At 39.7% G+C, this 14,245-nt stretch overlaps 1 protein-coding gene across 2 annotated transcripts in view; it reads left to right on the top strand.

Moving 5' to 3' along the window:
• NEXMIF (neurite extension and migration factor) overlaps positions 1-11,859 on the top strand; it is a 112,709-nt gene extending 100,850 nt beyond the window's left edge. For both annotated transcript variants that reach the window (XM_070502634.1, XM_070502633.1), the window contains 2 exons: positions 188-4,562; positions 5,154-11,859. In XM_070502634.1, the coding sequence (XP_070358735.1) occupies positions 188-4,562; positions 5,154-5,247 (4,469 nt within the window). In that variant the 3' untranslated portion in view covers positions 5,248-11,859. The remainder of the gene's footprint in view (positions 1-187; positions 4,563-5,153) is intronic.
• Positions 11,860-14,245: the final 2,386 nt, after the last annotated feature.

Here is a 14,245-nt window from a genome sequence, read left to right as displayed (position 1 = left end):
TCACATGAATGTTCAATGTAAAATCAGGTTGTTCTTTAACTTTGTAGTTTCTAGTTCTAAAGCTAGAGAAGCTGCAGCTTAGCTTGTATGAGATCTAAGACCAGAAACTGATCAAGGGAAAGACAGTTAATGAGTCTGGTCTAAGACCTTTAACTTGATTCCTGTCGTTTCTTTCCCTTTTCTCTAGACTCAGAGGACCAGGGTGTGGCAATGAAGTCATTTGCAGCTCTAGAAGCTGTCGCACCAATCCAGCCTATACCAGTGGTTCAAAAAGAGACCTTGATGTATCCCAGGGGTCTCCTGCCTCTGCCCTCGAAGAAACCCTGTGTGCAGAGCCCTCCCTCTCCTTTGGGCCTGATTGAACCACCTGAGCATGCTGCTAATAGCACTTCTGTGAATGCCATCTCCCTTACATCTGGTGTTGCAAAAGGCCTGAACACATGGTCACTGCCCAATGAGTGTGAGAAAGCTCCATTCACCATAATGGAGCCTGCAGGCATGTCAGCTCTGAATGGGGACTGCCTCATGCAGCCAAGCCGGACTTGCTTGGGCTGCTTCATGGACTCCAAGGATGCAGTAGATCCTGAGCCGGGGATCAGTCTGAAAGTCAGTGATCTAAATAGGGATTATGAAACCTGTGCAGTCTCTGATATAGGGATTCAGTGTATTAATGCTGGAGAAAACATGAAATACGGAGAGCAGCTGCTCTCAGACCAGCTCCTGGGCTTCCCCCTGCACAAATCAAGGGCAGGAGATAGACGAGAAGCTGAGAAACCTGACATCGACTTGGAGGATCCAGCTCAGAAAAGTTATTATGAGGCATTACTGTTAGATAAGTGCAATACAGAAGAGGCTTTGCTGGCAAATTCCAATCAGGATTGGGGTTACTTTGAGACTTTCATTAGTGAGAGTAAGATTGAACTGCTTGACCTCTGTTCCAAGAATGAGCTGTCTGTCAATCTATTCTCTGAAGAAGATGTGGATAACTATATGTTCGATGATGATGAGTCAACGTTGGGCAGTGATGTCTGCTCCCTGAAAATTCGATATGAATCCTTCCAAGACAATGTTCGAGACAAGACCACCCTTCTGATGCAGGAGGATGCGCAATTCAACTTTTTTCCCAGTGTCTTTACTACCTGTCCTAAGCGAGAGTCTAAGAGTGGGGCCCTGAAACAGAGCAGTGATCTTTCCCAATTCAAGGTCCCTGATGTGAGCATCATCTGGGGAGAGGAAGATAAAAACTTGGACAAGAAGAAAGGCAAAGAAGAAGGACAGGAAGACAAAGGTGTAGAGAAAAAAGATGGAAAGGATAATGGAGAAAAGTCTGCCTTAAATAAACCATGCAGTGGGACTGAGGTAGGGCAATTTAAGAATCCAAAGCAGGGCCATCTTGCAAATTCCTTGGAGGCATCAGGGCATTTCAGTGATGACAGTTCCTTCATTGAGGTCTCTTATGATGCCATGGGAGAGATCAAGGACTGTAGCCGCTATATGGCTCGGGACACTAATTCTGGCAGCTCCTCCTCCCAACAGAACTATGGCCTGCGAGCCAAGAGAAAAGTCAGGTACAGTGAAGATTATCTATATGATGTTGATTCACTAGAGGGTGAAAAAGTAAATGAGAGGAAGGAATGGCTGCCAGGTGGTTCAAAAGAGGAAGATGATGATGAATGGTGTCCCAAAAAGAGAAGAAAAGTAACCCGTAAAGAACCCCCTGTTATTATCAAATATATCATCATCAATCGCTTTAAAGGTGAGAAGAACATGCTGGTGAAGTTGGGTAGAGTGGATGCCAGTGAGACAACAGTGAATTTGAATGAGAATCAACTCAACAAGTACGCCAAGCTGGCCCCCTTGAAGGGCTTCTGGCAGAAGAAAAAGAAACAGAGAAACAGCAATACAGACTCCAACAAGACACCCTTATGCCAAAAGCAAAGCTTTGAACCAGGTAGCTTTGAGATGTCATTTCTGCCACCTGCTCGCAAACGAAAATCTAAACTTAGCAACAGGCACAGAATTCAAAGAATCCCATCCATGGAAACTTCAGCAAGTGGTAAGCAGGTTTCATTCTGCAATGATCAGAGGCAAGCTAGTAGTCGTAAAGAAAATGGAATCCTGAAAGGTACACTGAAGTCAGCACCTCTGGCTGTCCCCAGCTGTGCAAATGGATCACATTTAAATGATATCACAGGTCCTGAATCAGTAAAAGTAAAAGCCCAAGATGCAGAATTTAAGGGGCCAGAGAGGAAAGTGCTCAACAAAATCAAATTTAAAAGTGAAGCCAGGTTAAAATCCAAGAAAATCAAAGCTGGGCAAGAAAGCAAGCCAGTTGTTCAAATGAGCCCTCTTTTGGAAGACCAATCCTCCAAAGCTAATTTAAAGAATGAAGCTATTCCTGGGACCTCAAACAGTTCCCATCTATCTGAATTTCATGAGGCAAAGGTTGCTAAGAATTCTACTTTCCTACCAACCGCCTGCTCCTCTGAAATGCCTCTATCATCTGCTAATGTTGCCACCAATATACCTGTTATACCTGGAGGGTATTTGCAGACATTGTTAGATCCTTCTGACTTGTCAAATAATACTGGTATCTCATACTTCACTCACCATTCTCCAGAGCAAAATGAAGGCAACCTCACTCAAACAGAAAAATCATTTGTACCTCTCCAGCCTGCGCAGGATTGTGTGCTTTCCTCACCTTCTGAGTCTGAGCTGCAGCAGCCATCCCAAAACTTCAAAATGGAATCAAACAACTATGGAAATGTGTGGCCCAACAAGCCTACTTCCAGCCCACAGGAATTCATAGCTGAAGTCTCAAGGGAGATAGCTCCAACCCAATCCAGTGAATTTGTAGTCTCCCAAGTAGTCTCCATGGAAAATAATCTCACAGCTACAACATACAATCCAATCTGCCTCAATAGTGGTGGCAGTAGTTGCAACAAGGTCTTATATGCCTCTGTGCAAGACACCCAGCTCCCGTCTGATGACTCTTATCAATTATGTCACTTTAATAATGCAGAGCTCTGCTTTCCTTTCCAGCAGAGCCCAGTCAGTATGGATGATGGTCGACTCTTTAACTTTGATTCAATAATACCACTCTCTGTCAACTCAAGCAATTATTGCTCCTTAAGCTTGAAGCCCTGTGAAAAGGATGGTGATGATGATATCACTGATGACTTCCTGGCCCATTGCAGCCCCAAGCTGGTGATCCAGCAGAGCATTGATGAGATAGTACCACTAAAGGAGTCCACTGATCTCCTGGATATCTCCAACTTCACTCCTGACAAATTCCGCCACTCTTCTCTCTCAGAGATGTCCCCGCCTGACACCCCTAGTCTTTCTCCTCAAATTACCAGATGTGAGGGTATCAAGACACTAGGAACACTGAAGGGGTTCCAAGAGGGTGTCCCAGGACCACTGGGCAATATGGAGAAAATCAAGTGGGACTGCAGTACCCTTTCACGGCAGGTCCAAGTGGATGATGGATTTACTTTAAATAACCATCAGTTTCAGTTCCATATGTTCAATGATGAGGATTCTGTCAGCCTGCTCCAAAAAACCCCTTGTCTATCAACATTTAATGATCCATCTGGTCAAATGAGTACCAATAACAAAGTGTCGAAATCAAGAAAGAAAAGTTCACCCAGCAAGAGTGGGGCTATGAACCAAAGCTCTTCTCAAAAAAACACCAGGAAAAAATCACCCAAAGCCAACAACAAAGGGAGTGAAAAGCCACCTGGCAAAACCTCCCGCCAGGTCCCTAAGTCAACAAAGAAAGGGAAATACATGGCTGCAATCAATGGAGAGAAAATGCAAATTGGCATTGGCCGTGGAGGAGGTCAAATCAACAGCATATCCACAGGCAAGACATTGGCCGAATGTATCCAGCATGGTGGCCCTGTGGCCTCTATGAAGATGCCAAATCAGAAGGGACTTTCTGGAGATTGGGCTTTGGGGAAGGAGAGCAACCCAGGCTGGAGCGACATGAGCATGGGCACTAACACCAACAGCCTCCTGGATGATGACCAACGGGAGTTTCAAGAGCCTTCCTATATCTTGTCCAACATCGCCTCTGGTATGGCAGATGTGCAGAGATTCATGATGGCCTCCATAGAGCCCCTTTGGGAACCCTTGGAGCACCATGAGGACCCCAACATATTCTACTCCCCTGAGTCCAATAGTCTAAAATTAAAAACCCTCAAAATATTGGCTGGGACACCACAGGAATCTAAGAAAAAGGTCAACAGTGGGTCCCCAGGAGCCACTAAGAATCACAGGTCCATCAAGGGTGTGAGTAAAAGCAATGGGAAAGCAGCGATAGGTGATCCTGGTCGTGCAAACACGCCTGGTTATAATAATGAGGACTCTTGCTCTGCCTTCTTTGATAAAAAGTATAATAACCTGAGCACTTTAGGCAATAACGGACCAACACACAAAAAGTTATATCGTCACAAATCCAGCTCCAAGGCCCTGAGAGATGAGAAGTGTAAGGGAAAGCGCACGGAGCGGGAACAGGTCCACAAGGATGAGGCTGGGACAGCTTCTTTTGAAAAACTGAGGTAATACTGCACCAAAATGGCTAGGACGATGCACCCTTAGCTTTCCTACTACCTGCTAAGCCCATAGTCCCTCATTTTTTCCCCTCTTGAAAGCAAAAGTTTGCATGAAAGAAACTGTCCCATTCAATTTAAAAAGAAAAGAAAAAATGCATGAAAATCCCTATGCCTTTGAGCCACCCAAAAGATTGGGCAATTCTGTTGTGGCTTGGCTAGGGATAAGCTCTAACAAGGCTACCTTTTCTGCTATTCAGCATTATTTTTTACTTATTGAGAAAATAGAACTAAAATATGCTCTTGAATGATTTGGGGAAGGAAAGGGCTTTGCAGTAAGAAAAATTTTGGACAACAGAATTGAAAAGTTATATAGACAAAAGCCAAGATCATTTAAGCAAAAAGAGCATAATTTGGAAAACAAAATCTCATCGTGTGGCAATTAAGAGTGCTTTCCAGTGCCCCCCTGCTATTTGTATCTTTTTTTGCATCATACAGCATCTAGTATGATGTAAACAAATTTAGATGGTATGATCCCTTTGTGGGACATACACTAAGGCTAATAACTAAGATGGCATAAATTGTTTGGTTTTTCTGCAGGGATTCCGACTACAATCTCCTAAAAGCAGAAACAGCATTTTGGGTTTTACCTGTGTTTGAAGAAGAGACTCGCATTTTCCAGAAAGACATTTGATGTTTGTGTTTTATTTCTTTCAAAATATGCCTTGTGGTATGTATGTTGACATGTAAGTGCTTAAAGAAAAGAATTTTAAAGCGTGGGAATAAGTCTTTGGAAGCAAAACTTTAATCTGATGTTCTATGTAAAAGGCTTAAGAGTCATACAGTTGCACAAGTAGTTTATGCACTATTTACCCAAGGAAAACATTGTGCCAAACTACAAACAAGTGACTGTATTGTATATATTTTTACTTCTATATCAACATTTGGTTGTGAGTATTTGGGGAGCTTGTCCCTGTTGAACTACTAGAAGCATTCCAGTGATTCTTGCTATTAACCACCCCCACTTATGTGGATAGCACCTGTAGATCACAGTGGAAAAATATGTTGTGTTACACAATTTACCAAAACTTAAAGGATACTGTTTGAAATGTGCCAAATTTCCTTACCTCATCTCACAGATTCACTCACAGTTTAAAGCTCATTAATGAATTTTTAAAATATATATATATATATGCATACATATGTTATTTTACAATTTTAAAGTCAACTGTCCTGTGTGGAAACATGAGCAATTAAACAAGGCACAAAATAGGGTTTGTTTGTTCCATTGTCTAAGAGTTAAAATGTTGGAAAGGTCTGGAAGTCACAACAGCTAAGGCCATCAGGGGCCCAAGTATATGCATTTACAGAATGTTTTAAAAGGAAACAAAACAGCTGCTTTAAAGTTTGTTTTCTAAAAGCAAAATCTGTAGCTGAAAATTATTTAAAGTGCAAAGTTATATTGCTGGACTTTATATCTCAGTTTTATATATTTTATAATAGTCTGGGATAAATTATAAAATAGTTATAAAATCAACACTAATGATAAATGAAATACATAGATTGCTTTTATTTAAGTAGTTTCCTAAATGTTTTATTCCACTTTTGTCAAAAGTGCACTCATATCATGGCTTTAGTGTTCTTTAAGTGTTTAATCTTGCAATGCCAATGTCATTTAAAGAAAATGTTAAGGCATCTCAGTTCAACTCCTGTGAGTTACGTACATATATCAGATAAACTGAACAATTTGTGGTAACAACTAATCGGGGCCATATATACTTAGTCTTAGGATGACTGGTATTTGATGCCACACACTAAATTTAAATCTCAATTTTTTATATAAATTTTTGAAATCAGAATTTTTTATTCAGCCCTCCCCCCCCCCTTTTTTTTAAATTTCACAGCTCCAACATCCCTCACTACTAGCGTTTTCTTCCCCTTTATTCACCACTTGACGTCTAACATTTGATCTATTTTCCTTGCACAGTTGAAGGCCTGTGTGTCTGATGACTGATGCATTATGGCACAGATGAAATAATGGATGTGAAAGCGCTTTGTAGATCGTAAAGTGCTATACAGATATAGGGGATTAATATTATTAATGTTGTTGGTTGTTGTTGTTGTTACTCTTACTATTCTTACTAATATTGTTACTAACCTATTAACTTGTGAATATATAGGCTGTGGGTGGGAGGGTGGAGAATAAGTGGGTGGGGGAAAAGGGGATTTTTAAAAAAGGGAAGATGTTTCAAAAGGAATAATTAAGCAAAATATGAACCTACCTAGTCATTGCCACCTAAATATATTCACAAACAGAGAAGCAACATTTGAAAGTAGTAAGAGAGAAATGGAAGGAAGCCTGTCACATATTTAAGTATACACACTTCCCAGTCCATGATTCCTTTCACCAGCCTACTCTACTACTTACAGCTAGGTAGTAAAATGAACAAGCCTGTGTTCTTGATAGTGTGATTGTGTGTGTCTACGGGGATGAGTGGGTGAGGAGCATTTTATGAGGCTGCTTCAGGCCTGTTCCTAGGCTTTGACGCTCTGTGTGTGGTGAGTCCTGGAAAATTACTTAGTGGAAAGGCAGCAGATGAAACATGTCTCCTGCTCTACAGCTGCCATCCCAAAGGGAAAATAATCAAACTGGAACACTTTCTTCTATTTCTCCACTCTGATAGCTAGCTGTTTGTACTAAATGGTATGGCTGGTTCCTAGGAACTGGTCTTTGTTTTGTTTTTGTTTGTGTTTTTATTCTGTTTTGCAGCTGAATTTTGGTTTGGAATCACCAATTCTACCTGTATTGTGATCCCCAAGAGTCCAGACCTCAAAGTCACCTGCTGGCTAACAGGAATGGCGTGCTCTCTATGTAATCAAAAGGTGGCTATTAAAGAAGAAATAAAGAAAATGTTCCATGAGTACAATGTGTTTTATAAAAATAAATATGGGAGCAGTTGTCCCAGTTTTTCTCAGTATCAGTTCAGCTTTAGAGAGTGAGGTGGGGGTGGGGTAGAAGGATGGCCTGAAACTGTTGGAAACAAACAATTTCCTTGTCAGAACTTGCTATCATGAGTCCTTTGGAATGGATACTCTTTCAGTTGCTCCTATGGAGCCCATTAGGGGCCAATTCTAGGGCATGGTTCATCCCTTTCTCTGAAGAGAATTGCCATTTAAAGTACCTTTTTTATTGGCCTACAGTGTATTATGTGTTTTTAACATATAAATTAGTGATTCATAACCAATCATTTTGTACTAAAACATGACAAGGAACTGAGTTTGAGAAATGAGCAATAGGACAAAGCAGAAGAAGATGCTTATTCCCTTAATATCCCTCTCAGTACATTATGTTCTGAGTTCTTCAGTTTTTAGCCCTTTGTTGGTCCTGTCTCTGATCTCACAATTCTTTTTCTTCCTGTTACAACATAGTAGGCCTGATCTTTTGGAGATCCCTTGTTCAACCAGCTATCTTAGTGAAGTGAGGACCAATGATATAAAAATAGTGTTGTGCTCTATAACTGATATCTCAAGTCAGATATATAGAATTTTCCTTGGTCTGAAATTCCAGATTGCCACTCCCTTCTAACCTCTTCTCTCTGAGAAGCTGCTTCCTATTAATGCCTCCTCAACAGAATTTCATTTAATCTTTGCTTTCCTGGAAATGTATTTTCCCTTATTCTTCTTACTTAATCTCAGTCCTTGGTCTTAGAATTTTTCTTCTTTTATAATCTTATATTCCACCTCCCCAAAGTGTCAGAGTATAAGAACCTTAGCCAGGCTACTTTCTACTGGAAGTTCTTCTTCTCACTCTTAATTACCTTTAATTGCCTTGGTCACTTTCAAATCTAATTTTAAACACACACATACACACACAGAGTTATGTCATATGACTGAGGAAAGTTGGAAACTCCTTTTCCTTGAAGATCTGTAAGAGTAGATCTGATCCCCTTTCTACCCTGGTTAGGTGCTAGACTATGTGGAGCAGGGTGCTGAAACAGTGGCCTTGACCAAGGTTCTTCGAGACTTTGGGGGTTATGTTTGGGCTGTAATAACTGGCTTGAACCAGTGGCCTCTCCAGTGTCTCATAAACCAGCTTCCTCACATATGCTGCTTCCTCTCTTCTGACTTGTTACTCTGTGCAATTATGTGTTAAGGCCTTACCCTTTCCTAAATGTTTTCAAACCTTCTGTATTACCTTGACTATCCCTTCTTTAGTCATCTCCGTGATGTCCTTGGTGCTAGGTGGGCTTTTGTGACAACTTTCACTTTCTCTGACCTTTTTCCTTCTAGGAAGCATTTGTGTGTGTGCAGAGGGTAGGGGAGATGAGGAGGGGGGTAAGTGTATGTGTAAGAGAGAGAAACATAAAAGATGCTTTACAAGCTGTAAACAACTCTGGCTAGCATCCTATGTCCTATTATGTGAGGTTCTGCATTCCTAGTGAATTTCTGTTTTAGTGGGTTCTAATTTTCATTTACTGCCTAAAGGAGAAAAACCGTATCCAAGGACCTCTTAACCAAACTTGCTCTTACCAAGCTGAACCAGTGTGATGCAGTCCACCACGTCTTCAATTTACAGATGCTCTCAACAGTTCCAAGAGTTGGAGAGAGCTAAGTTTCTGCGCTGAAGAGAATGGAGCACTAGCTAGTCCTAACTAGTGCTAGAAGTAGAAATGTTTGTTTTCTCCTGTATTATTGAGAAATTATCTTAATTTAATGAACTTTTGTTTTCATTTAGGGATTTTTTTTAAATGACTGCCCATCACTACAGGAGTATGTCCTTTTTATGAAATAAAACTAATATCAGATTTGTTTTCTAGTCATAAAATGCACTAAGCCCATTATTAAGTTTAGAAGATTTAGTACCCAAATCAAAGATTTTAGTAACAAATAGGGATCTTGTCAACACAATGTAGGCCAGAGATTTTGTAAGAGTTTCTCAAGGACTCAAATAAGGGAGAAAAGAAATTTTAGTTGGGCTGTTTAACTTGGGAAACAATGTCATCATCTTGAGGGTTCTCAATCAGCATGGAATTATTTTGATGGCAGTACTCAGGCTACCCTTTAAGGCACATTTTTTACTCAGAGCATTAAACAGTGGCTACAGTCATGAAGCAGAGCTCCCATTGCAGCTACATGATACTTGAGATGTACTCTTGGTTTCAGAATCATAACTAAGAGGTAAAATATTGGAGAAGGACAATGTAAAAGAGAGAGGCTTAGTACAAAGTTTAAGGTGTGAATGAGGCTTTTAAAATCAGTATCTGGGTGAATAGATACTAAAGATACTAAAGAAAAACCCGTCAACAGGAGATAGAAAGGATGTCTGTCCATCTGACAGGCTTAGTGGTTTCTGGGTCTTAGACATCCCCTTCAAAAAGAAGAAAGGAGATACTTAAATCATTCTGCCTCTTAGAGAGATGCCTGGTTTTTTAGCACAAAGTAAAAGGCTTAGAATAAAAACTAGAGGATGCCTTTTGTTTTTGGCTCCCAGTGAGGAGGATAGAAAGTGTAAGATGCTCTACTGGGATACCTGTAGCACTGACTAGAGTTTGCTGCCTACAGAGTTTTGAATGTACTAGTCCTTAATTTAATTTTCATAAAACTGAATGCACCTCTTTAGTAAGTTTCTGATTTATGGTGCTAAAGAAAATGATTATCCCCATTTTTTTTCTCCTCTCCCAAGCCCTTTAAACATTTAAGAAAATTTAAAATAAAAACGTTAAAGGCCCTTTTTATGAATGTAACCTAAGTTTCTGTTTGACATATGACACTGCAACTTTAAAATGTTAGGAAATTATTTGCCTTTTTTCTTTTAGAGTTAAGCTTTATAAATAATCTGTAGAGTCAATTGAAGTATAAAGCTTAAGGATCACTCTTAAGACGCCTACAAAATCTTGTATATTTTTAAGTGTGCCAATTTGTAACATATTTTGTAAGTGTATATTTTTCTTAGAAAAGTGCTGTGAAGTGTCTGTATGTGAGAGTTTTCCTTTTTCTGCACCACTAGGTGCTAATAAAAGGATATTTACTTCAAAGTTTCTGGTTTTAGAAACCACAATACAAAGAAAAAATTACACTTTTGTTGGGAATTTTGTAAAACAAAACATGTTGTGAACGAGTGTAGTGATCTTGTGCAAAAGAAAATGAACATTTGTGAGCTTCTTGCTGTTTTATAGATTTTCTTGTAAATTATTCTTGTAACACCTCTGGTTTTGTTGTTCTTGTTGCAAAGGTTTTAAATATTTGTGACCGAGTGTATGGTGAAACTGTCATAATGTTACCTAGCTGAGTTTTGTTATTGTTTATGGAATAAATAAAAAGAAAAGTTTAAAATACTGCTTTGAATCATATGTAAGAGAAATCAAACCATTTCTAATTAAATTCTATGTCCCAAATAAAAAATTCTTCATTATCTAGAGCAGTGTTTCTCAAACTATGTGTGGTGAGGGACCAATCTTTTTTTCCATTTGATCACAGACTGATGCTATTATAAAACACAAAACTGATACTATTATAAAACACAATATAAAACACTTAAAAAGTGAAATGGGAAGAAGATATGCAAAAAAGCCCTAATGTATTTAATTCAACATGTAAAATTACATTTCAAAACAAATATAACATAAGGAAAAAGAAAAGAATTGCAAAAACTTGGTACCCTGTTCGAGACATGTCCACTGATCAATGTCAGATTGCCATAGAAGGTTCTAACCACACTTTGAACAACACTTTGAGTAGGACCAGCAGCATTACCATCATTTGGGAACTTGTTAGGAATGCTGAGTTCCAGGCCCTATACGGAGTCTACTGAATCAGAATCTGAATTTTAACAAGATTCCTAGGTGATTTGTGTGCATGTTAATGTTTGAGAAGCACTGGGCTAGAGTTTTGTGCAGGGAATTCTTCTGCCCCTCAAATTGGGGAATCATTTTCTAGTGTGTCCAGTCTTCAAAGACTTTCGAACAAATGGTATCCTTGTTTTGTGGTCCAGATGGATTCTGCAGAAATGCAGTCCTCTCAAAGTGTCCAAGCTGTTTATTAAAAGAAAGTAATAAATTTGTCTGGTACCCAAAAGATGTCAGATTTTCCATAATTCCCTACAGTTCCTACATCATTTTCCTTACCACTCATCCATGGACCCTGTTTCCTCTAGTCAGGACTTTCCCAAGCTCTATCCCCACTGTGCTTAGTATTTTAATGTCGACTATGTCTAGAAAAACCGGACTTTGCTCTCAACTGCCCAGACAATGTGAGCCACCCATCAGAGCCTGGAGCCCTGGCTGAACAGGAAGATCATTGTGGCACACACAAGCCTACAGCCACTTCTTTGGTTTTAAATATTACTCAAATAAACTGTAAAATGTGTATGAGAGAGTGGCCCTCTATTCTCACTGTATGATCTCATTCACTTCCACCACTTCAGCTACCACCTAGATTTCTACAAATCTCTCCTGAGCTCCTAGCCTATATTTTTAGTTATAGGCTGGCTATCTCCACTTGGACATTCCGCAAGTTCCTCAGACTCATCTATTCAAGATCATTTCGTAATCCCTTCACCCTGTGAGTCTGCTCTAGCTCAGTGAATGGTGCTGCCATTCATTCAGTTAGTGATCCAAGTCAAAGAGCAAGGTGCACCAGAGTCCTTTCTTTTCCATCCTCACATCCAATTGGCCACGCTCAACTCTGCCTTTCTATCCCCGTTGGCACTGCCTTAATTCAAACTTTTATGGTATTTCAGCTGGACTCTTACAACATTGTCCTAACTCAGTGATTTCCAGACTTGGATTTCACATTTGGAAATTTTTAAATAAGGAAAAAGAAATAGAGAGGGGGTAATCTATAAAGTTGCCAACTTTTAATTTTGCTAAGTAAAGACATTTAAAAGATAAAACTATTGGGACTGGCCCCATGGCATAGTGGGTAAGTTCGGCGCATTCCACTTCGGCGGCCCAGGTTCAGGTGTTTAGATCCAAGGCATGGACCTACACCACTCGTCAGCCACTCTGTGGCAGCAACCCACATATAAAGTAGAGGAACATTAGCACAGAGGTTAGCTGAGGGCTAATCTTCCTCAAGCAAAACAAAACAAAGAGGGGATATTTGCCACAGATGTTAGCTCAGGGCTAATCTTCCTCTCCAAAATAAAATAAAACTATTCATTATCAATTCACAGAAGATCATTTTAACACCAAAAGATCAACAGTCCTTTATTAAAAATGCACTATGTCGTCTTTTTCTCTTTACCATGGATCATGAGAAACTGAAACCCAGCTCCCAACCCATTACTTTAAAGAGTAAAAAGAGGTTTTGAGTTTCAAGGCTAAAGGAGTGAAGGAGAATAGAGAATGGGAAGCAGAGCAGTTAAAGTCCCCAGGATTGGACCCCTCTAATGTTCTGAGGCTTTATTTCTCCCAATTTCTGTGACTTCCCTGTGTGTTGGAGATAACAAATTTATATTCTTCACACTGTGCAGGATTCAGAGGTATTCTGGTGAACATGGCCCTAGAGATATCCTTCTTGAACTAAACTAATGGCAGGGTTGGAGTGGATGAGTGTTCCCATTCTTTTCCCGGTGGTTTCACATCCCTTTTTTTCTCCCTTGGCCAAAGTTGAGGTAGTACCAAAGCTTAGGGGAAGATGATAGATCCTTTGTCTAAAACATTTGATCTGTCTGGAGTTGAGCTTTTGATGAACTTAATTTGGGGGAGGAGTGATTATGACTTTTAATACAGTATTCTATTTAAAGTATTTGGAGTTGTAGTTTTTGAATTTTCCAGGCCACATACCACTTTAAGGATCTAATGAAATCAATGGCCCTTTGCCCCAGAAAAATTAACATACTCAGAACCTTTCATAGAATTTCAGAGGATTCACCGATAGGAACTTCTGTGTTCCCCAAAACATCATCCCCACATCATGATGGAGTTTCTTAGTCTATCTCCTCCTCTCCGCTGACCCAAGATAATAATAACTACCATTTATTTATGGTCTATTACGTGCCAGGATCTTTACATGAATTATCATTCCTCACAACAGCCCTGCAAGGGAGGCATCTTCCCTATCTTACACTTAAGAAAATTGAGACACAGAGAGGTGAAGTAAACGTGCTCAAGATCACACAACTGATAGTCTTCAAAGACCTTCAACAGAGCTGACAAAGTGCTCTGTGTTGTCCCATCACAAATCCAAGTTTCTAACTCGACACTTATTTCTAGCATAAACTATATTGTCTGTACCACTTCAAAAATACAATGATAAATATTAATACTGACATAAACCATTATTCAATAAATACTTGACTCTGTGTCAGGTATTGTGTTAGATGCTAAGAAAACAAAAACCTTAAATATAAAACACGTGCCTTGCCCTCTAGGAGGCCAGATGAAACAGAGAGATACAATTTAATAACAACGAAAAAGCACCCACTAATCAGTTTAAGTTGAATAATCACATATAAAGTAACTAATGATTTGCTGTCCTTAAGTACCTGAGAAGATAAAACCTCCATCCATTGTTCTGGAACAACTAATGTTACAAAATGCCACTCCCAGTAATCAATATCTCACCTTCCACCCTTCCCCCTATTTTGGATTCAGAGTTGTGAGCCTAGATCCACCGTTTACCAGCTGTGTGATTTGGGACAAATGACTTTAATATCTTTGTATCCCAAAGGCTCTGCCAAAAAAAAAAGG

The sequence above is a fragment of the Equus asinus genome, chromosome X, assembly GCF_041296235.1.
Source record: "Equus asinus isolate D_3611 breed Donkey chromosome X, EquAss-T2T_v2, whole genome shotgun sequence".
NCBI classification, from domain to species: Eukaryota; Metazoa; Chordata; class Mammalia; order Perissodactyla; family Equidae; genus Equus; species Equus asinus.
This window is presented reverse-complemented; position numbering and strand designations above follow the sequence as displayed.